At 49.7% G+C, this 24,571-nt stretch overlaps 1 protein-coding gene across 2 annotated transcripts in view; it reads right to left on the bottom strand.

Moving 5' to 3' along the window:
• Positions 1 to 22,553, bottom strand: part of PRICKLE2 (prickle planar cell polarity protein 2) — a 308,954-nt gene extending 286,401 nt beyond the window's left edge. The window contains exons 1-2 of one of the 2 annotated variants that reach the window (XM_045578962.1): positions 22,302 to 22,553; positions 21,637 to 21,722 (exon numbers count right to left, since the gene is read on the bottom strand). In XM_045578962.1, coding sequence (XP_045434918.1) covers positions 21,637 to 21,722; positions 22,302 to 22,433 — 218 coding nt within the window. In that variant the 5' untranslated portion in view covers positions 22,434 to 22,553. The remainder of the gene's footprint in view (positions 1 to 21,636; positions 21,723 to 22,301) is intronic. The other variant, XM_036430629.2, reaches the window with a different exon arrangement.
• Positions 22,554 to 24,571: the final 2,018 nt, after the last annotated feature.

The raw sequence follows: 24,571 nt of genomic DNA, 5'->3' as shown, positions 1-24,571 counted from the left end.
TATCAGCATTGGTAAATAACTGCCATCATTGCTAAGCATTGTAATTTCAAAGTTGTCTACGGCCATACCACCCTGAACGCGCCCGATCTCATCTGTAATTTCAAAGTTAACAATATTTCAAGTTGACTTTTAAGTGATGTGCAAACATCTGGCATTTTCATTGGTAACAAAGCCACAGGTATTGTTAATGCAATTACTGTGGTTTGTCACCTTCATTCATAATTGAGGGAAATGCTAAAGTTCAAGTAGGGGTTAGTAGAAACAAGATTGTAAACTTTTTCTCATCCGAGTTCAGGGGTGCTGGAATTTTATCCAGGAACTCAGGGTGAGAAATGCTGCTCCAGAAGGAGGTCAGGGCTGGGTCAGAGACAGGTCAGGGACAGGTCAGGGTCAGGGCAGGTCTGGTAGGAGAAAGAGGCATTGGGGAGGGCGGATTTTTTCTTCTTTGCTCTGTCACTCATTAGCACAAGTGTTTTCACACTAAACTGCCTTTTCAAACAAGGCACTTCCTGGTGGCCACGGGCTCAGAGGCCTCGCAGTCCACACTGAGCCAGGACCACAGAGTCCTCCACACAGCTGGCCTTGCGTTCTGGAGGCTGACGTCTCCTTGCTTCCTGCCTCTATTTAACCATCTCTTGGGTCATTTGCACCGGGAGGATTAGTTCTGCGGATGCTCAGAACTAATCCTCCCGTGGTAAATTATTGACTGAGAATGTAGTGAAGTTAAAAGAAAGGCTTGTGAAACCAGTCCAAATATGAGTTGCTCTTCGGAGCGCAGTTTAATTAAGAGACTTAGGCTATGAGCGATTCGGAGATGCAGTGGGGCCGGGGAGCAGGGCACAAACCCGGGATCTGGGTCCGGCCCCATATCAATGCAGACTCCAGCAAGACAAGCTCCTGGTGCAGCCCTCCCTCCTTCTGCATACAACAAGGACGACAACTCTTCAGAAGGGAAAAGGAAATTCAAGCACTTCCCATGTCCCAGTGTCTCTCCTTCATAACCTCGCTTTTTCTTACGGGAAATGTGTAGAAGAGATGCTGAGGTTACAGAGGAGGAAACTGAGGCCTGGTGAAGCCCTGAGCGGGTTCTCAGCCTGGGTGGCCCTGAGCTGCTGGAGTTTCCCCGGGACACAGGCGGGGCTGGTTTCCTCCCACTTCCGTCTGATAAGATTCTGCCTGGGAAGCGCAGTCAGCGACTGTGGGACAGCCTTCGCTCTGTGGGGAGCAGTCGGGTCCCCCGCCTTACTCTTCAGCAATGGCCCGCCAACCCCACCCGTCCGCGGGGCCTGCAGCTGGGCTGCAGGGCCTCGAACATGCTCCGCTCAGGGCCATGCTACCACTCAGGCCTGATGGGATCCAGGCCCCAGGAGCGCAGGCAGGAAACCACCCCAAGCCAGTTCACATGTCCACTCTGGGAATCAGGGCTCAAGGAAACTTCCCCAGGCCTCTGACCCGGGGACCCCTGCCTCTGTGTGGTGTCCCCACAAAGCGGCTGGGAGGTATGTCCATCTGTCCCCCCAGAAGCACCTCCACCCCCCGCTTCCTTTGGAGGCGAGCAATTTCACCACCCCACTCGCTTGTACTCTGGGCTCCTTGCTCCCAGCAGGCACCGTTCTGGGGGTCCCAAATGCTCAGGGGCCCAGGCAGCTGAGCACCGCACCTATTCAATGGTGTCCTGGCATCATCTCCTCCCCGGAACCACTCTGAAGCCAGAGGCACACGAGGGGCATATTCTGGTTTCATTTCCCTGGACCAGGGCGCTTCAGACCGGAGAGGACTTGAAAACGTCTCACTGGGCCATCTGCTTCCTGAGCCACCTACTTACTGAGCACCTACTATGCGCCAGGCACTGCACAGGCCCTGGGCAATACAACAGAGGAACAGCAGGTGTGGCCCTGCCCTTGTGGTGCTTACCATCCTGCGAGAGGGGGCTATGGTCAGAGAGATGCTCTGAGACGGAGATGTTCAGCCTCAGGCTGGAGGATGCAGGGAGCAGCAGCCAGGGCCGGGGCAGATGGGAAATGACAGTCCAGGCAGAGGAGGCCACATGCACAGAGGATGAAGGGGAGATGTGATCAAAAGTGTGAGGGGCATGTCAAGGGGCACAGACCTCTCTGGAAACAGCGTGACCTCCTCCAGCGAGGCCCCCAGGAAAGCGGTCCAGAAGGGCTCTCGCACCTGCATTTCAAACAAACAACTGCAGGAGCAAAGGAAACATTACTGGGAGGGCACACTGTTGGCAATGCGGCGTGGCCAACGTCGGCTTCAGGATCCCGGTCACCACAGGGCTCTCCTTCCTCAAGCCCAGGCAGGCTCATAGCCTGGCCTCTATTATTCATGCCTTGCACATCATCAATATTTCATAAGAACAACTTCTTTGTCTCCCAGTGGAAACTGGATCAGAGGGCTGAAAGGGTGGAGGTGGGGCATCTGTTAGGAGACCAGAGCAGCTGCTGAGGCAAAAACAGCTGTGGTTTGGAGAAGCACAGAGATGTGGAGGAGACGGAGACAGGGCACTGTTCACCTGAGATTTTCATAGGATTCAAGGGTTAACTTAAAGCAACTTTTCTGAATGGGGTCAGGGAAAATAAGGAAGAAGCCCTTGATTTTTACAGGTAACTCAAGACCCATGGATGAGATGACAAAACTTGGGGGCAGCACAGTCCAACTATTACTCGGCCATAAAAAGAATAAAATTTTCCCATTGTAACAGACAGAATGGATGGACCCAGAGGGTATTATGCTCAGTGAAATAAGTCAGTCAGAGAAAAACAAATACCATATGATTTCATTTACACGTGGAACCTAAAGAGTAAGATAAATGAACTCACTCACAAAACTGAAACAGACTCAAAGACAAATACAGCAAATTAGTCATTGCCAGAGGGAAGGAGGGAGATTTGTGAATAAGGTGAAGGGATTAAGAAGTACAATTGGTATTTATAGAATAGTCACAAGGATGTATATAACTGACTACAGTACTAGGGGCCTAATGTAGTCAGTTATATACTTAATGCCTAATATGCAAAGTGTCCCCTTGGCAGTCCGACCGGGAGACTCGGAGTTTGATCACTCATGCTATGACGTACTCTGAACACCAAGGGGCAGCATAGAACCGAGGAAGGCCGGGCCAGCAGCCAGCAGGTGGGGAAGGAGACCCAGCCAGCAGCAGAAGGCCCTGATTGGCCCCAAATCACTGACTATGCCTAGGGACCCTACCCATGTACGAATTTCGTGCACTAGGCCTCTAGTATTATAATAACTGTGTATAGTGCCAGATAGATGCTGGAAAATAAGGGGAACACTTTGTAAAGTATATGATTATTTAATCACTATGCTGTACACCTGAAACTAATACAGAGGAAATTGAAAGAAACTGTAATTAAAAAAAAAAAAAAGATATATTGCTAAGTAACAAAAAGAAAGTATCTAAGGCATGTCACCATTGCAGGGGGGGACAAAACAGATGCACAGAAGTACACATATATTCACATGTATCTAACTAATTTAAAATATATAAGCTTAAATCATTTTTACTGTCCTTCAAGGCATGTGAGGCAAAGGTAGAGGCACAATAAATTTTCTTAAATAAGTAAATTTCCCCCAAAGTTTTTATAAATCCATTTCCCACTGTGTTCCTCTTGCTTGTGAAAATGTGACCTCAAAATGTCATCCAATTTTTTTTCTCAGACATTTATCATTATCATTCTTCTCAGGTCATTTGGGAAGGCTGGTCAAGAATAACCATCAGAAAGGTAATTCCTGCTTACAGACTTCCACACACAGCACTGGCCTGGGACACAACCGGCGAGACAGCCTTCCCAGCAGGGATGTGGCTGCTGGTGATTGTGCAATTAAAGAGGTTAAACGGGCACATGCCATTTTCTGTTCACACACGGGCGGTAAGGTTTCAGGCACTGCCCACTCTCACACACAGTAGCGCTGTGGCATGCCTATTCAGGCATGTAATGTGAACCCAAGCCCTTGCTTCGTCTGCTGGTAAAATGATAGGGGCTATCAAAGGGATTAATCATATCCCTCCATTCTCTACGCTCTAATCCTAAAATAAGTAGCTCTGAATGCATTCCAGAACCGCAGAGCGGAGCGGGCTACGTGATGACATTCCTGAAACGTCCCAGGCTATTCCTCGATAGATAATGGCACAGACTCTCAGAGAAGTCAAACGATGGGAAATTAACACCTACTGTAACCACATGGACTTCAATTTACTCTAATAATGTCTGAGAAGTCAAGGTCTCCGATGACGTCATCCCTGCCTTGGGACAGTGTACTCTGGAATAGCACACTTGCAAGTACTCCTCCAAGTAAAAGAACTATTTTGGATTTCCAACCACTAAGAGCACGGTGGGTACCTCCTGCTAGACATGACAGCCCTAGTAAGTCTGTTGAAAGAGTCCAAATTAATTCTTGACCCTTGGGCAGTAGCCAGTGTAACAGAGCCTCTCGTATTCAATAGGATCAACAGCTGTAGCCCGCTGGAATAAACTTCAGCGGTAGATGACTGAGAATCCAAAGTAACAGTAGCCTCAACAACATGGAAATCAATTACTTTCCCGTGTAAATACAGTCTGGAGTTATGCGGTCCAAGGCACTGCCTGTCTTGTTCTGCTGTCTTCAACATGGGCCTCCCACCTCCTGGTCCAATCTAGCTGCTTGAGCTCCAACCATCGCATCCACATTCCACTGGACAGGCAGCGGGGAAGCAAAGGCCCATGCCGTCCCTGGAGAGGCATGTTGCATAAGATGTACTCACTAGTTTTACTCATGTGCCTTTGGCTAGAACTTAGTTAAATGACAACCCCTGAGAGCAAGGAGGCCTGGGAAATACTCTCTTAATTCTTGGGATGAGCTGGCCAATATTTTAAAGTCATACTTCCAAGGAAGAACTAGACAATCAATGTGGGAACAACAAGAGATGTCTATCACATTGAGAAATCCTAAAATAATGATAAAAAATTACTTTGAGTTCGTACTCATACATTCATATAGAACGGGAGAGGGATTTGCACACGGGCTTACAGATCTGAGTCCCTTTATTTAATGCATAAAACACACCGATGATGCCTCTTCAATTTGCAGGGGGGGGGGGGTTGTTTGTTTGTTTGTTTTTGTGTTTTTTATTAGACTGGTATCAGAAATTAAAGATGTCAAAAAATCTAGGTCCTTTTACAATTTCTGCGTCATCCCTAATGTTTTATAATTGTTTTTCCCAGAATCTAATTAAACTGTTTTGCTCTTACTAGTCATTATGGGGGCATTTTCTAGCATTCTGCTTAGTTTTCCACAGAAATAACTCTTCATTCTTTTCCCATAATATGCATGGGTGTGTGAAGGTATTTATGTAACTACAGTAGCAGGTATAACTTCGTAAGCAGGCTCAGGAACAAATGCCCTCTCTGTAAATCACAACAGTGCGGCTAGAGGGGCCAGAAGAGGGAGAGCAGCCTCCTACCGGGTGTTTCACAAATGAGACGGAGAGCTGGGGCTCATCACGCTGGAGGACTGAGTAAAAACCTCGTCTCTCAGACCTCTTCTTGCCCAGATCTCCTCGGTGGGCTATTTAACAGGAAAGCCCTGAGTGCTGTCCCGCTGTGTTGATGGTGATGGGGCCTCACCTATGTCTACCATCCATCTCCCTCAATCTACGGATGAGGGAAACTGGGGTCCAGAGGGTCACCATGCACTTCCCAAGGGCATTTGCAGTTTCCAGCACTCCCATGGCTTCTCACTGGCTGGGAACACCCTGGGCATTTGCGGCAGGGCTGCCTTCATGTGATGCCGCATCTCAGTCTGCACAACGTCTCCCATCCCTGCCCTGTGGCACTGTCTCACAGTCTCTCTGAAAGGTTCCCCAGCCCACTGGATGCTGGTGGCTACACTCCCAACTCAGTGTGACAAGAAAACAGAAATGCAGCCATGAGTGGCCAAATATCCATGTCCCTAGATATAGACATTACCTTTTGACCTTGTAGATGTTATAGTTCAGTGGTCTGCAAACTCATTAGTCAACAGAGCCAAATATCAACATCACAACGATTGAAATTTCTTTTGAGAGCCAAAATTTTTAAACTTAAACTTAAACTTCTTCTAATGCCACTTCTTCAAAATAGACTCGCCCAGGCCGTGGTATTTTGTGGAAGAGCCACGCTCAAGGGGACAAAGAGCTGCATGTGGCTCTCGAGCTGCAGTTTGCCGACCACTGTTATAGTTGATACTGGCTGTTTTTCTATCATCTTTTAAATCACACTATCATTGCTATGGGTCATGTTTACAGTCATGGACAACTCCAAATCCTAAAGAATCTTGAGGTCTTTTAATCTTCCCGACAAAGCAAGCAAAGCTTAGCCCAAATAGGGTGCATACTACTTTAATAATTCCTAGGAAAAGAGATGCCACAGCTCGGTGAGCAAAGGCTTCACCATTGTGCACAAATACATCTTCCCACAGCTATTTATATCCGGCTCAGATGCACAGAGACACTGGAGATGGTGGCACCATTAAGAAAACAAATGACACCTCCTCACGCATCTGCCTGATGAGACAGATCCTTGGCCCAGTTTTCTAATAGGCTGTTTTGTGTTTTTGTATTAGAGCTGTTTGCATATTTTAACATGCTAGACTTCTGTATATCATGCGTTCCAGATAATTCTCTCAATTTTTCATCTGACCACTTTAATTGTTATTCATGTCAAAATAGCCCATCTTCCTTTATGGCGTCTGAGTTTCTTATCATCCATTCGTGTATTTATTCTTTTAACAAATTCTGTTGGGATTCTGCAATGCACCAGGTGTAGAGGGACTGAACAAAAAAGAAATGGGAAAAAATATCCTCATAAAGTTTAAATTCTCATGTAGACAAAAGTAATTAATTCCAGGGCAGAAGGAGAGCCGGGTAATCCACTGAAAATATAATATGGTGTCACGTGATGATAAAAGACATGGTGGGGGGGAGTGTGGAGTAACTGTAGTGAATTTGAGGATGGAGTGAACACTGTGCTGAGGAAACGGCATCGGAGAGAACCATGAGGGAAGTGAGGGAACAAGCCTTGGGGGCCCCTGAAGAGCCAGTCCTGGGGGGGGTCCCAGCAACGGCTCAGGCTATGAGGTGGAAATATGCCTGCTGAGTGTGGGGACCAGTATGGTGGTCAGTGTGGCTAGAGGGTAGAGCATGAGGGAGAGAGAAAAAACAAACAGGAAAATATCTGAATTTAGATATGCCTTTTACTTTCCAAATGTGTACCATCATTCATTCACAATAAAATTTATTTTATTTTATTAAAAGTTTTGGATTAATGCCATGTTATTCCAATGAATAGTATCCTGGCACAGTGAATCCCCTCCCCTCACCCCCTCCTACTTTCACGTGTCACCTCCATCATGCACCATGTGCCACGAGGACTTCACTCTAGCTTTGGCGATGTCTGGTCGGTCACAGAGCTCTGCTGTCATCTGTACAGCCTTCCTCTGTACTGCACAGCCTGGTGGAGCTAGACCTTGCATTTAATCTTGAATCGTCTTCACAGACACCAGACCTTGGCTGTTCTACTTTACAGTTGATAAAATAATTTAGAAACCACTTTATTAAATTCCATGTCCTCTAAGGAATAGGAAAGAGAGGAAGCCACAAATACACGAAAGCCTAAGCTGGGGGAGGGAGGGCTTCTCTTTCCATTGCCCTCAGCAGCAATGCGGACCCTTCAGCAGCAATCTGAGCTACTGTGTGACCTGCTAACCTGGGCGCTCGTGTTCATCTGATCTCCCGGGTGTCACTATCAAGTCCCAGTCACCAGGCTGGTTCTCAAACTCTGTTCCCTGGACCAGCAGCAGCAGCAGCAGCATCTAATAAATTGTAAGCACCAACGGAGACTAGTGACTGGGAAGCTCTGAGGGGGAGGCGATCAGCCCTACGACTGTAGAGAGCGGAGATCTCTCCAGAGCCGGGCCTGCGGCACAGTGTGTAAGAGCCCAGACTGCTCCAGCCTCAGCCTTCACACCGTAAGGGCCGCTTCCATGTGCTGCATCTCAATGTCAATACTGGTATCTATCTCCTAAAGGATTTCCATAATTAAATAAAAGAATGTAAGAAAGGTGCTTAGAATCTAATATCCCTAGCACATTGTAAATGTCCAATTAATGATAGCTAACATGATGATGATAATGGGGGGAAAAATTCTAATTTGTTTTCATTTTACTTCAGATCATTTATTCTGGATAGCCTAGATGCACTCATGCTGGCTTTAACAGAAATTGGTTTAGGAAGTACCATTAATGTTACACGTTTTCTGGTTGTGTTTGCAGAGAAGTGAGGGAGGGCGGGGGTGGGGGGCAGTGAGTTAGCTCAGGCACAATCTTGTGGAGATGGGACCTAGTTTAGAATCTCCTTTCCTACAGACAACTTTTTTTTTTGCCTTTGAAAGTTAATCAATTATATAACCTAGACATTAATTAAAAGGCCTTGGGCCAAAAGCTCTTCCCACAAATAACTGTCTACAGACTACCAGTTCATTTCCTATACATCTTCCTGGCAAGGCCAACAAAAGCTAAAAGAAGATGGATGGCCTTCATAGGGTGACCTGGGGTCAGCTGACTCAGACAGCGGCATTCATCAATACGGGCCCGTCCTGTGGCCAGCTTTTAACTGCGCCTCGAAAAGACAAGGCAAGCGTCTCCCCAAAGGTGCCCCACGTCAGAGCCCACCCCCCTGCGTGCCACTGCACCCTGACAAACCACACGTTTAGGAAGCCTGTCGGGCCCACTGCTCAGGAGTGGCAAACTGCATGTGCTTCATCACCATCATGATGCTCATGGTGGAACAGCTGTTCCCCCCAAAGAGACAGCCGCTGGAATCTCTGAACGTGACCTATTGGAAAAGGGGTCTTTGCAGATGTGGTGAGCTAAGGATATGGACGTGAGATCACGCTGGGTGGGGAGAGCTCACATCCAATGACCAGTCCTTACCAGAGCAGAGTGGGGCAGGGACACCGGGAGATGGGGTGAGCGGGGGCTAGTGGTGGGTGGAATCTCCTGCCAGTGCTGAGGGATTCCGAGGTCTGAACTAGGAGATGGCAAAGGGGGAGGTGGAGTGATCCATCCACAAGCCCGAGTGCCAATGAGTCAGAGAGCCACCGGCCACAGGACAGGCCTGGGCGGAGCCTGCGGAGGACACCACCCTGACGCCTGGATTTGGACATGCAGCCTCCGGAACTCTAGAGAACACGTTGCTGTTTGCAGCCCCCCCACTCCCCACCCCCTTCCACCACCACCCCGCTCCCGGTGAGCAGGCGTTAGTTCCGGTAGCTCCAGAAAACTAACAGGACTGTGACATTCTAAGTAAAGAAGCCAAATGGAAATCACGCCCTAACGCTGAGAGTTCCTCTGTGGGTGTTGGAGTTAGGGCTTGTTTTTTTTTGTTTTTTGTTTAATATATTTTATTGATTTTTCACACAGAGGAAGAGAGAGGGATAGAGAGTTAGAAACATCGATGAGAGAGAATCACCTATCAGCTGCCTCTTGCACACTCCCTACTGGGGACGTGCCTGCAACCAAGGTACATGCCCTTGACCGGAATCAAACCCGGGACTTTTCAGTCCACAGGCCGACGTTTTATCCACTGAGCCAAACCAGTTTCGGCTGAAGTTAAGTTTTTTGGTAATCATTGGACTTTCCAAATCGAATTTTCCAAATTATCTACACTGCACATTTATCATCCGACAATTTGATCAAAAGTAAGTGAACCTGCCTCAAAATGCTGTTATCACCAGGATTTTGAAAAACTAAGAGAGGGAAAAAAAATTATCTGTAACCCTCACAGTTGGAAATATCTATTACATTTTTCCACCTCCCAGAACTCAGAGAAACATATGTATGTGTCCCTCCTGTCGCTTGGAATATTCTGAACCTAAGATGATGGAGATACCTCGTTACCTACTGTTCTGTATTGTTGGCTTCACAGAGATAGAAGGAGTCTGTCACGATTTCCAAACAACTCAATAAGGTGCTGGAGAACCTCCCAAGCAGAGCCACCCAGGATGCAAGCCACCAACAGGAGCCTCCTGGTGCCTGATCGGGAACCAAAGCCTTTGAGAAATTATATTATCAGAGCCATTTCAGAGTATGCTGAGGAGAGGAAACACCTGCGTCCATTTAATAGGTCCCCCGGAGGCCTCATTCCTCCGCACGTAAACTCGGAAGATCCGCTCTGGGTGTTCGCGTCCCCATAATGAGCGCGATTTTAAGAGGCAGGAAAGCTGTTTCTGCATCACCAAGCGGTTTACCAAACAGAAAATCAAATCACGCTCTCATTAAATGCTCTCCCACGGTCCCCTGTGCTTACATCCGTTTAGCAATGAGGCATCAGGCTCAGTAAAGCCTTGGGGAGCCTGAAAAGCTTGTGTCCAAACGCTGGTAATGACCATCTTGCTCATTTTATCGATAAGTTGGCTACTGAAGGATGGGCAGTAAGCTCACCTCCTTGACTGACCCCTTTTGTGGAGGCTTCCTCCAAGGATACATGGAAATGGCCTTCCTGAGGGCCATCTGCCCCTTCACAAACTGGTCGGATTGCCAAGTGTAACAACAACGCTGTAAACAGGCTGAATGGAGTCCCTTCAGGGTGTGCAGATAACTGATTCAATTCCTCACCTTTCAGACACCCCAATAAGCTCAGCTCCACACCCTCTGATTTTAGAGGAGTTTTGCCCACCCCACCTCAAATATACCACACATTTCACTCTATCAGATGCCACCCCCAGGCCACTAGGAATATAAGTCTGTTTTCTCCAAGGGAGAGTTGTCTATTTAGACAGGAGGGTCAAATGCCAAAACGCTTGGTTAAAAAACTAGTGATCTCCATCCCTCAAGGCTTGGTTGCACATCCTGGCTCCACTACTTGTTACCTTGTGTGGCCTAGAGAGCAATGGTTGGCAAACTCATTAGTCAACAGAGCAGCAGATTCATTAGTCGAGAGCCGCAGTTTGCCTACCACTGGCCTAGAGCATGTTACCTAACCATCCTGGACCTCAGTTTCTTCATATTTAAAAAGTAGAAAGTAGCCCTAGCCAGCTTAGCTCAGTAGATAGAGTGTTGTCCTGGGGACTGAAAGGTCCCAGGTTCAATTCTGGTCAGGGTACATGCTCAGGTTGCAGGGTCGGTCCCAGTAAGGGGCGTGCAGAAGGCAGCTGATCAATGATTCTTTCTCATCATTGATGTTTCTATCTCTCTCTCTCCTTCTCCCTTCCTCTCTGAAATAAACTATATATATATATACACTAGAGGCCCCTTGCAGGAAGATTCCTGCAATAGGGCTTCCTGCTGACGTCTCTGCTGCCCTCCCTGCTTCCCTCTCTTCTCCGCAGCCCCACCTGCTTTCCTTCCTTCTCCGCAACCTGCTTACTTGCTTCTCCACAGCTCCACTCCCTTCTGCAGCGCTTAACTTCTTTCTACACTGTCTTCAGTCTTCTCTCTGGCCTGAACATGCAAATTAACCATCATCTTTGTTGGGTTAATTTGCATACTTGCCCTGATTGGGTGGTGGGCATGGCTTGTGGGTGTAGTGAAGGTATGGTCCATTTGCATGTTTCTCTTTTATTAGAGAGGATTTTTTTTTTTTTAAGTTGAAGGTAAAATCACATGCCTCAGAGAATTGCTCTGTGGCGACATGGGGTGAGGCACAAAAGGACCAAGCACACAGCAGGTCCTTGGTAATGTTGTCTCCTTCACCCTCTAGGGGATCTCCCATCATAAATACAGGAATGGATAAAAATACACCACTTTGAGAATCTGCTCAGCACAGTTGTCCCTGCCAAGTGGCAACTTTATTGCCATTCATGTCATCCTTCCAGTCTTGTGTATTCACTCACTTCCCTCTTCAAATCAGATGCCCACCGAGCCAGCCAGGTGTGCAAAGGGGTGAGGAGGCCGGGTGTAAGCGATGGGCAGTGATGGGGACTGGGAAGAGCTGGACGCCTGTGTTACCTAAGGGGAAGGAAGGAATCGAAATCCCGAATTGCCAGCACTTGGATTATTCCAGAGAAAACCCAAGTCTCCCAAGTCTGATTTTTTTACATAAAATATAAAATGTTGGCAGTTAACTAAACTTTGAAATCCTACACACTGTTAACAAAATATAGGTACAGGCCAGATCTTATCTCAGGAATCTCCTGGGTCATATGAAATTTGGTCAAATCCTATCTAATAAAGAGGGAAGATTCTAAGTGACCATCACATCATCACAAAGATAGTGGCACCCATAGCAAAGAGGATGGAATATGCTAATTGACTGCCATGCTCTCAAAGATAGTGGCAACCACAGCCACAAGACGGTGGCGTCCAGTCCCCTCAGCCCTCCAGCCTCCCATGGTTGGCCTGAGGCACAGACAAGGCTCAGATGTCAGCTGCTCAGCCACCCAGGGCCGCCTGAGGCTCAGATAACCAGGGCCGGCCAAGGCCAAGGCTTGCACTGCTGGCAGTGGCAGCAGCAGAGGTGTGATGGGGGCTTCACCTTCCCCTGATTGCTGAGTCACCTCCCACCCCTGAAGGCTCCTGGACTGTAGGAGGGGGCAGGCCAAGCTAAGGGACCCCGCCCCTTTCAGTGCATGAATTTTCATGCACCAGGCCTCTAGTATTATATAAATGTCCCAATTTCTCGTGCCTTAGGAGAGGGAGCTTCCAGTAACGTCTGGCGACCCTGTCAATGGCAATGTTTCCCATGGCATATGGAACCCACAAAACTCACTTACTAAGCAGCTAAGGTAACCTGGATGATGTATTGTCTTGATGATGTGTGGCTTTCATACTGGACATGAATATTCATGGTCCAGTTTGGTGGGTGCAAGGCATAAAATAGCCCCTTTTATATATTGACCCCAGAGTCAGAGTTTAAATGTTGTCTTCCTAATGGAATTTGCAAACTGTTTTTAGAAACATCATATGTACACTTCACTCATGCAAAAAGACTGCGAGGGTACAGGGTCCAATTCTACTCAAGTCCATTTCATCTGAAGTGTAGTTGGCCCCAGGTGCGTCTGTGGGATGGGCTGTCTAAATCTGCTAGTCCAGTGGTCGGCAAACTCGTTAGTCAACAGAGCAGCAAACTGCAGCTCGAGAGCCTCACGAGCCGCAGTTTGCCGACCACTGTGCTAGTCCATCAGTCTCATTCCTTTAGAACCCAAACCCCACAGAAGAGAGAGTCCACTAACTCTTCTGAGCCAAGACCCTAAGTCAAGAATCATCACCCCCATTTAACAAATGACAGGTTACAGCTCATGTTCGGAAAGGGACTTGTTCCTTATCTTAAAACCTGCAACCACAAACATATACGAAGCCCTTGCTACATACCATGCACCCAGAGGCACAGACCACACATTGTCCCATTTAATCCTCATAACAACCTCATAAAATAATCTCAGAATTATAAGTAACATTATTCCCATTTTTTTAGATGATAAAAAATATAAGAAAGACTGGGAAAGGGTAGGTCACTTTCCCACAAATAGTCAGAGGCAAAAATGTCTTCAAAGCCTGTCCCTTTACCCACTCAGCTACAATGCTCCCATATAAGCCTTTACACGCTTCCTAAAAGTTTAAGTCTCTGCCTGGAAATGCACATTTCTCCCCAGAGCTCCCCCCACCCATAGCTCTCCCACACACCAGGCAGGTTGAATCCTTTTGATGTCGGAATGCTCAGTGACCTGGAATCATTCTGTTAGGGAATTCCCTCTGTCCACGGGAATTCCCTCTGGGTACTCATTAATCCCAGAGTTAAAGGATAACTTTCTAGTTTTTTGAGCCGAGGGACCAGGAAATAACAAATTTATGAGATTTTCCCTCATCCCACTAACCTTAAGCAACAGAAAGGTAAGGTTGAATGACAACCTTTCAATAGACTGTGGGTATCACTTTCAGAATCAAAGACAAATAAAGTGTATTCTGAGAAGATGATGACGGACAGAGATGCTCTGAGTTTTCTCACTTTCCATCAGGCACAAACTGTCAGGCAGGGTGGTTAAACAGGATTAATTACGAGGCTGCCATACAAGCTTGGATTTTCAGTTTCAGCCCAAAGAAAATATACATATTCAAACACAGAAATATACTCAAACGTTTTAGGGAGTAAGAGTGAAAGCTAGCACCATCTTTTTGGAGGAAAATTTGACAAGAGCTCCACACAGGCATGTTGTGGCATAAGAAAGGCTATTGTCATATAGTGTCTAATAAGGAACAATGGAGAACCACCAAAGTGGCCATCAACAGAATATTTTTAATTCAATGATAATCCATACACTGGATTCCTAAAAGCTAATAAATGTGTTAGATCTTTTTGCCTGAAATGTAAAGACATCCAAAAAATACTTTTAAGTATGAAAAAAAATAAGTTACAAAAGGCTATATGCAGAATGTGTACTCCCTATAAATTCTTGTTAATAAATCATAATCTGAATGACTGAGGAAATACACGCCATCAAGTCTCTGCACAGGGCCAGCTGCTGAAACCTGCAGTTTTGTGGGTTCTGAGGACTAGCTCAGTGATTCCACTTTGCTAGCCAAAGCAGCCACAGATGGTACTAATAAATGGACATGGCTGTGTTCCATTAGAACTTTATTCGTGGACTTAAATTTTTAATTTCACATAATTTTTATGTGCCACAAAATGTTACTCTTTTAAAAAATATATCTGTTAATTTATTTCAGAGAGGAAGGGAGAGTGAGAGAGATAGAAGCATCAATGATGAGATAGAATCATTGATCAGCTGCCTCCTGCATGCCCCCTACTGGGGTTATCTAGCCTGAAACGCAGGCATGTGCCCTGACTGGAATCCAATCATGACCATTTGAAAATGTGAAAACTGCCACGGGTGTTGCCCAGTGGTTGAGCGTCGACCTATGAACCAGGAGGTTAGGGTTTGCTTCCCTGTCAGGGCACATTCCCAAAGTTACAAGCTCGATCCCCAAGCAGAGTGGGGGGCTATGAGGCAGACGACAGATGATTCTCTCTCAACACTAATGTTTCTATTTCTCTCTCCCTCTCCCTTCCTCTCTGAAATCAATTTTAAAAAATTTTAATTTAAAAATGTGAAAATTCTGCTTAGCTGGTAGGCTGTAAAAAAAAAGTAGCCAGATGATTTTGTCCCACTTGTGTGGTTTGCTAACCTTAATTTCAAAGTTATAATTAAGGGTTTTTTCCTCTATGCTTTGTGTGTGTGTGTGTGTGTGTGTGTGTGTGTGATTTTTAAAATATTATATAGTAAAAGCCTGATATGCTAAGTGTTCAGTCATCCATTCACCAAAGTATAATATGCAAAGACTACTCAACCACTTGCTATTATGTGCACTGACCACCAGGGGGGCAGACAACTGATCTACCAGTCAATATGACATGCACTGACCACCAGAGGCAGATGCTCCAACCAGTAGGTTAGCTTGCCATTGGGGTCCAGCTGATCCAAACGGAGTGAGATTAGCTGGACACACCCTGGAGCCCTCTTGTGGTGCCCTACTGGCTGGCCAGCCTCCATGTCCTTCCTCAGTTCCAATTGTGCATTGGTGGGGTCCCTTGGTCTGGCCTGTGCCCTCTTGCAATCTGGGACCCCTCGGGGGATGTCGGAGAGCCAGTTTAGGCCCAATCCTGCAGGCCAGGCTCAGGAACCCCACTGGTGCATGAATTTGTGCACTGGGCCTCTAGTCTTTTATAATAGCCATGTCTTATTTCAAAATCAGAGACAACAATATGAACATATTAGTACAGGGCAGGGCAAAAATAGTCTTACAGTTGTTTGTATGGAAAATAATACAATAATAAATAATACCAGAATAAACTGTGTTTCACATACAACTGTGAACTTACTTCTACCCCATCCTGTACTGAAATGAACTCATATGTTTCCTCAAGAGAAAAACCCTATTAAAGTGTTTCAGCTTAAATGCCAATGACATCAGGTGATTTAACCAGCAACCTTCTTAGCTGCTAAGTAGCCTTCCTCACGTTGAGGGCTCAGGTGCGTCTTAGATGCATGCACACCTTTCCCCCTCCCCCCCCCCCCTTTTCTTGGCACATCAGTTGACTGAGACAGAGTGTTTTTCTTTCCCAAGCAAAACAACCAGTGGGAACCCATTTCTTAGCCAAATTGCAATCCACTAAAGGAAACCAGGCTGGCATCTCCCCAAATTACCACTCCAGTCATCAGTCAACACAATTGCCTGGGCAACTAAGGAAAAGCCCTTTTCAGGCGCAGCCTTGGCTGACCCAGCCCGCACTGGGAGCGGTGGCACAGCGTCCTGCCCCAAGAAGCAGCCGTTGTCCAGACACAAACTGCTCTGCATAATTAAAACGACCTCACAAAGCTGCCACTGCTCCGGGCTTTCCGCGTCAGCTGCTTCTGAAAGTGCAGCTCCTGGAGGCTTGTTCCGAAAGCCAGCCTTTTAATGCCGGAGTCGAATATGCATTTATCAGCAAAGCTGAACCCTTAAAGGGATTACAAGGAGCTTAGGATCCACTGGCAGTTCATTGATCTGGTCTTGCAAGCCTCCTCTCCACATGCCCTTTAGAAATGGCTGTGGTGCGTACACTGGTTCTTTGGTTGCCTTTGATTTTTATTTCAGCACCATTTTCATCCAAGGAAGAGGGATAGCTTCCTCTGGCCTTAATTCCAAAAGGTTCTCAGATTCCTTTCTTCTGAAACTAAGGGAAGTTATTTGCATATTCCTCTAGACTAGGGGTGTCAAACTCAATCAGAGAAGGGGCCAAAATCTAAAATCTAGCCTAAATCGCGGGCCAAATGGTTTACTGAACAGTCATAAACTGTCATTGTGATGAAAACGCAGCGGAGTGCAGTGATGACAGCGCGGTGCGGGCCACATTGCAAGGCCTGGCGGGACGGATTTGGCCCGCGGGCCTTGTGTTTGACACATGTGCTCTAGACAGTGGTAGAGAGACCAGGGGTGGACCAGTCTTTTCTGTCAAGAATCTGACAGCAATGTCTTTGGCTTTGCTGGCCATACAATGGGTGGAGACTACTCAACTCTATTTATGGCTGTGGCAGGAAAACTGCCACAGACAACATGTAAACCAATGGGCGTGGCTTTGCTCAGATAATAATTTATTTATGGGCGCTATCACTTGAATTTCATGTATTTTTCATATGTCATGAAATATTATTCTTTTGCTTTTTTTTCCCCCTCACCCTAGCCAGTTTGGCTTAGTGGATAGAGCATCACCCTAGCCAGTTTGGCTTAGTGGATAGAGCATCAGCCCGCTGACTGAAGGGTCAGGGTTTCATCCCAGTCAAGGGCATGCACCTCAGTTGTGGGCTCAATCCCCACTCCTGGTGGGAAAGGTTGGGAGCGGGGTGTGTCGGAGGTAACCAATCCATGTGCCTCTCTCACATTGATGTTTCTTTCTCTCTGTCTCCCCACCTTCCCTTCCACTCTCTCTAAAAATTAAAAGAAAATTCTCAGGTGAGGATTTATTTTTTTAAAGTAATGTGAGCCACACAAAACAGGAAGAGGGCTGAAGGGTTGGATTTGGCCACCGGGACATAGTTTGCCAAGACCATTGCTATTCTGCACAGGGTCCCTGGACCAGCAGCATCAGTGTCACCTGGGAACTTATTAGAGATACAGGTCCTCAGGCCCCTGTTTCATCAGAATCTGCATGTAAACAAGATCCCCTGGTAGTTCACACGCAAGTCTGAGAAGTCCTGGTGCAGAGACAGAATCCGGAAGTCACGCGGGATGGGAATACTACTGACCAGCCGGTGTAGAACCTGAGGCAGCTGTTGAACCTCTGGGGACTCAGAGTCCTTATCTATGCAAAGAGATATGTTCTTACATCCATCTCCACAGGCTGTAGTGAGTGAAAGACAGGAAGGAGGCAAAACCCTTGCCTGGCTCTGTCCATGTTCTACCAGCGGAGGGTCCAGAAGCCTCTATTTAAAACCACATGTGCAGAGAAGGAAATGCCCACTCAGGATCTGCAAGCGCCAATCGCTTCTGGGACCTGACAGGTCACCTACGTTTTGAAAAAGTGCTTGAGTGGAATCAGGATGCCGGGGACCCGGTGAGCTAGGGGGCACTCTCGCCTGCCAGTTACTGCCTGTCAGGTGCTACCACACCTTTGCATTTTCCAATAGAGGCTGGAACCTGGATTTTAAGGTTAGAAAAACGCCACTTGGTTTAACACACTGTGCAGACCTGACAAAACCCATCTGCAGGCTGGCTGTGGGCCCAGGGCCTTGGTTGGTAACCTTTGCCTTAGAGTAGAGAAGTAACAAGAGGAGGTGAATCGAAGGAAATTGAGTCTGTGTTTTAAAGCCAAACTCCAGCAGCCCCCAGACTCAGTTTCCTCATCAAGAAAATAATCGCATCTTCCTCATCGGGTTTGGTGAGGACCAAAAAGAAATGTTAAGTAAAGCGTGGAGGCAGGCACCACTCTGGACAGCTAGTACTCGTCCTTATTGCTGCTGATGTTGTTTTTCTTTTTCTTTTTTTTAATTCATCAGTGCCTAGGCATCCAAAGGGTACATGTAAAAATGGCTTATTTCTCTCCTCGCTCAATCTGGTAACAAACAAGCAAGCCCAATTAGCCCCGCTCAGAACGCGGTCTCACACCGGAGCACACTGAGTGCTTAGTGAGTAATGATCCTGCTCTGGCCGCAGTCCACACAGATGCCTTAATCTTCTCTTAATGAGAACGCCCTCTGCGCCCGGCCACTGCGGGGTTTGCCCGAGGCTGCCTGGCGGTGCTTCCTCTCAGGGCTGGGCCCCCGTGGGGAGCAGAGCCCACCTTGCTGCCAGATCAGGTGGAGGGCAGCTGACAATCGTGAACCCTCTGCTCTCCAAGACTCAGAAATCCTTGTGGGGTTTAAAAAATCCTTAAAGAAATCCCACATTTGCCATCGAAAGGCGTGGGTGACAATAAAACGGGTGCACAGAAAACCCCCATGAATGAGAACAAGCTTCCACGGGATCTCAGCACCTGTCCCCGCAGAGGGCGCCCCAGGGTGTGGAGAGCACCCAGCACGCACAGGGCCCGGGCTCTAAGTCAGGCTCCTCTGTCTTAGGGGGCACACGAATCGAGGGGCCTTGTCAAAGCCGGGGAGGAAGCCTAGGACCAGCCTGAGGCTCCCCATTTCTAACCGGCTTCCAGCGGATGGCAGCAGGGATGGTTCCTGCCGGGCGGGGTATGAGTCAGCCGGACCCTCCTCCCTGGATCTCTGCTCCAATGTCACCTCCCCCGAGTCCTTTGCTGACCACCTAATCTAAACGTGATTAGCGAGGAGGGCAAGAATCCCGTCGGTTTGGTTCCTTGCCTGTCCCAACACCAGCGAGCGCCTGGCACGAAGCAGGCACTCACATATGTGTTCAGGGGAGAGATCCCAGTGGGAGCGCCGAGGAAAAGGACAGGCAGGGAGCCCGAGTCACTTGCCCAAAGTCACGGGGCTTGAAAAAGCCAGAGCAAGACACCAGCCCAGCTCTGTCTGGACCTCGAGGTCCTCGTGCCACACCAGAGGGTGAGGCAGAGTTTGTTTACAACACACTTCCTCCCTAGAACCCATCCAGCTCTGCTTTGAGGAGGTGCCTGCGGTGTAGACAGTGGACTTCGGGGGACCAGTGTGGACGCAGAGAGGCTCCCGAGAGGCCGAGTGTAATACTTAGGGTGCCCTGCCCTTTGGGTCAGGCAGGCTCACCTCCGTGGGTCAGCCGCAGACCAGCCTTTCCCTCCCATCCGGGCTCAAGTGCCTCTCCGGGCACACTGGATGTCAAACGGCCGAAAAGAGCATTGTGCTGTAGCCCTCTGCTCCAAAGGTCACCCAGAGCATGCCATGGGGGGGGGCAAGGTGCAGAGCAAGGAGCCACTTCCGGTCCAGCAAAGGGTGGGAACACCATAAACACCCCATTCATGGGGCCAACGGGAGGCCTCTCTGCTGCCGACGAGGACACGGCTCCGTGTGCGACCCCATCTCAGCCCATGAGAGGGTCTCTCTGCCACAGAGAGGCCCGCCATGGGCGGCGAGTGCACACGCCTCCCTCCATCAGGTCGGCGGGTGGAAGGGCTCCAGGCTCTCGGAGGCCCTGGTCCTGAGTCTCAGCGGCCAGCAGCCTGGCCCCAGCTAAGTCCCCTCCCGAGTAGCACTTGACGGGAAGCTGACAGTAATGAGCAAAAGGCACCTGTTCACTGTGCCGGGCCCGGGGCAGACATCACACCGGGAGGTGAGGTTCTGTTCCCGCTGACCAGTCAGGTAACTGAGAAGTAGAGATTGATAGAAGTCAGAGGTCATACTGACCAAAGGCAGGAAGCCAAGGACACCCCACAGGCTCCAGTTCTTGAACCCAAGGTTGCAGAATCGGGGGAGAGCTGAAGATCACTGTTCTGTTCATCACCGTCCTCCCTCCCCACCCCCCGATTCCAGCACAAGATGGATGGAAGTGGACCCAATTGGAAGTCCTGGCCCCTGGATCTCGTTCACAAAACAACACGCCTACACCTATTCCCACATATCACCCACCTTCCCTGTGGGGACACACAGGGGTAGCCCGGAACACACCTATTTGGGCCTCCCCATTGGCGGGGCTGATGGATGCCTAACGCCCATTACATATTTATAAGGTCCTAGCCCTGCCTCTGACACAGTTATTAAACGCTCAGGAGCCACGGGGCTGCGCTCCGTGCCCTGAAACAAAGGCAGAGAGGCCGCCAGAGCCCAGGGAGACAGGAACAAAAGCACTCATTTCTGAAGGAGCCAGGTGGGGGTGAGTCTCCCCAGGACTGGGTGCCCCAGGCACACTGCCCACTGGGAGAGGGTGGGGGAGGCAGACAAAAGGAGATAGCCATCAACGCGGGCTTTCCCCCTGGTGTCCAGAGGCAGCCCTCCGTCTCTACGGGCAGAGGAGCGGCGGGGAAGACGCAATAAGGCTCTGAGGCTGAGGACGTTCTCCGGTCCCACTGGTCTTTCCTTTTCACAGAGCTGCCCAAAGGGATCCACCTCTTCTCTCCCCGTGGCCACACTGAGAGCCCGGGCAGGCCTGCACCCCAACTTTTCCCAACCAGAGCCCCAGCAGCCAGATGCATTGGGAGTGCACCGCAATCCCCTGTCTCTCCCAAACATAATCATTCCAATGCAGGCCGGGCTGCCTGGAAGTCAACATGCAGGCGCCGTAATAAGAAACATCTGGCCCCCGAAGAGGGTTGACACAGCGCAGGCGGGCAGCGGCGGATTTGCGGTTGGGACCCAGAGTTGCAGGGGCCGAATTAAAAACACAACTGGAAACACCAGCCGGTGGCTCTTGTGGAAACGATGCCACGCCAACGAGTGGGACTGTGTGGGGCTGAGTGACTTGGGGACCCAGCGTGGTTTCGGGGACCCAGCGCTCCCCCAGGGGAACGCTCCCCAGGGTGTCTGGCCACCACTTCCACCTTCAATATTTGTAGCAGATGGAGGCGCAGCTCTTAAAGGAATAGACTTCGCATTCTTTCCATGCGGCTTACAAGTGTGTCATGTACAAAAGGAGAAAAACATAGACGTGTGTGCATGTATTTTTTTCCACATGTGCACCCACCTCCGTCCCCCCTGCAGCCCCCCAAGTGCTATTCCGTTAGAAATGAGATGGAAGGGGTCCTACCTCCATTTGTGCAAGGCAAACCCGGGGCACTGGTCACCGCAGGCGCTGCAGGGCTGGCCTCTCTCTATCCGCCCCAGTCCGGTCAACTTCAAAACAAAAAGACACACATGTTCCCACCACCAGGCTCCCCAGGGCAGGAGCCCCCCTCTCCCCACGCCCTCCTCCAGTGGTCCCCTCAGAGGTGGGGGACTCCCGAGGGTGCCCTCCTGGGGAATAGTGCTCCCACCCTGCGGCCGCCTCTGGGGAAGGGCACTCCGCCACCCAGAAGTGGCCACGGCTGGGCTTTGTCTCCGTGAGACACCTTGGTCACCGGTTTCTAGGAAACAAAAGCAAGACCTTTCCCCGAGTCCCCGGGAAGCAGCCACGGTGCACCCGCGCCCTGGGACAGGCTGGCGCTCCCGGGAAGGGGGCAGCACGGGACACCCCAAAAGACAGCCCCAAAGTCAAGTCCACGGCGGGCCGAGCGCCCCGACACGGGGCACTGACGCTCTCTCGGGTGGAATTACGATCTGCCCTAAAGGAAGAGGGCTTTTGGGGGAGCCCTAAACTGTACCCTTGGGGGCCACAGATCTAAGGGTCCCTCCCGCCCAGGACTGGGGACCGGGACTTAACCCCTTCGGCGCCCAGAGCCCGCGCCCCGCACACACCCGCCCCGGGGCGCTTACCTGGGGCCACAGGTGCGAGGCCGAGGGGCGCGGGGACACCGGGCCCAGGGCCCCCCGCACGCCCGCCCCGCCCGGGCGGGGGACACTCACCGAGCGGCCGGACAGCCTTTTCTGGGAGCTCCGGCTGAACATGGCAGGGCAGCGGCCGCCCGCGGCGGGTCCCCGGGGCTGTCCCACGCGGCTGGGGGGTGGGGGGGGGCGGCTGCCCGCGGGGCCCGCGCGGCCACGGGCCTGGCTGTGTCCGCCTGCAGCCCCGCCGGCTGGAGCGCAGCCTCCTCTCTCCCTCCTTCTCTCTCCCCGCGCCTCCCGCTCTCTCTCCGCCCGCAGGTCCCTCCCTCTCCCGGCGTCCCCGCCCTCCGCTGCGCCCCGCGTCCCCCGGCCCTGCCCTCCCTCCCGTGCCCAACCGCCCACCCACCCTCCCGTGCCCTGGGCGCCCAGGGTCTCCCTCTCCCCGCGCCCGGCGGCACCTGGGGCCAGCGCCCCCGCACCTGGGCCTGCCCTGCCCCAAAGGCTGGACCCGCACCAGGGCTCAGGAGTAAGGGGACAGGACCGCTTCCAAGCCCTGTGAGGTGGCAGCTGGGGAGGAGAGTTGAGGGTTAAGTATTTTGTAAGTTTAGGTATAATTCACATCCAGGAAAATGTACCCTTTTTAGTGGACAATTCTGCCAATGTTGCTAAGTTCCATACAGACCTGTAACCACCATCCCCACAGTCAAGATCCAGAGCCCCAGCAGGCCTGCACCCCAACTTTTCCCAATCAAAGCCCCAGCAGCCAGGTGCATTGGGAGTTATTGGGTAAGTCCCATCACCCCCCAAAGATGATTTGCACAGTTTGCGCCAGGCCTGTGATCTACTTGGTACCCACCCAGCGCCGCAGCTGAGGCGGGGCAGCGGGATGAAAGAAGCCTCTAGGTCTAGGTGTACAGTGTGTGGAATACAGTAGGTGCTCACTAAGCACCTTTGGAGTGATTGAACATAAGCTTTGAAGCCCCAGTGTCTACCTGCCCGTTCTTTTTCCGCCACTCACCAGCCAGTGATCTTTCCAATTCCACTGACCTCTTTGTGCCTCTGTGTCCTTATCAATAAAGACGGCTGGAGCAGGTCCTTACTCACAGCATTGTTGAGGAAGATGAGTTGGGACAGGTATGGTTGTTCTACATGTTATAGCAGGCACCAAGGCAGGGCTCATTAAAGATTAGCTGTCAGAAAAAGAAAGGTTGCAGGTCTGAGAGGCACAGGCCATGGTTCTACTTACCATTGATGTTTTAGCTCAAATGTCACCTCCCCGGAGAGAACGTTCCCGACCCTTTACTGCAGCAGCTCAGACACACACACTCTCATACCTCGCGAAGCACGCCTAGAAATTACCTTTTTACTTACTAATGTGCCCTCACCCAAATTTGTCTTGCTCACCTCAGTAGCTCTAGACCTATAATGGTACAGCACACAGTTGGTACTCCATAAATGTTTGTCAAAGGAAGTCATTGTAGAAAAAAAAATCACTCTCCCAGCTTAGCATTTTCCCCGAGGAGGGGTTGAATTCCAGTGAAGAAAAGCTGCTTGCTCGGGTAACACAGCACATCAGCAGGAAGGCCAATCTAGTTATACCCTAAATTCCAAAGGACAGGTGCTGCGGATCACACACCTGTGCTCAGTGTTGACTACAGTGGTGTCAATGCCCACAAAGTAAGCACTGGCTTGAGTTCCAGGCCAGAACCAGGGGAAGCCAGTGAGGTCTTCCCCTTGGCAGCAAAATACATGGGGTGCCAACAGCTCCAGTAATCAAGAGAAAGAGCATTTTAATGAAATATTTTAAAGAATCAAAATTAATGCAAAATAGTCCGTGATGAACAGAATATCAATATTTAAGTAAAGACAGAAGCCTACCTTACATTTGCACTTCTCTTCCTCACTTGCCTCACCCTAATCCTAATCCTGATAAAAATGCTCCCAAACTCAGTGAAATAAAGGGTAGACTTCCCAATTTTGCACATCTCTGTTTACCCACCATCTGCCATCACCAGTAGATGATACACTTGCTCATCCCTTGATTTGCTGGGGCCTCGCACAGGGTCTGGCTTATTTCAAATGCTCAGCAAACATTTGTTCAATGACTAAATAGAAGGCAGTAGCTCCCGAGGGGGTGGGGGGCAAGGGGTGTTAGCAATGAGACCCCAGGGTTATCATCGGTGCTAGTGCAGGAAACTCACCGGGCCTTCTGGGCAGAGCTACCGAATCCAGCTCTGCGCTGCATGCATCCAGTAATGGGC

Source organism: Pipistrellus kuhlii, unplaced genomic scaffold (assembly GCF_014108245.1).
Source record: "Pipistrellus kuhlii isolate mPipKuh1 unplaced genomic scaffold, mPipKuh1.p scaffold_m20_p_11, whole genome shotgun sequence".
NCBI classification, from domain to species: domain Eukaryota; kingdom Metazoa; phylum Chordata; class Mammalia; order Chiroptera; family Vespertilionidae; genus Pipistrellus; species Pipistrellus kuhlii.
This window is presented reverse-complemented; position numbering and strand designations above follow the sequence as displayed.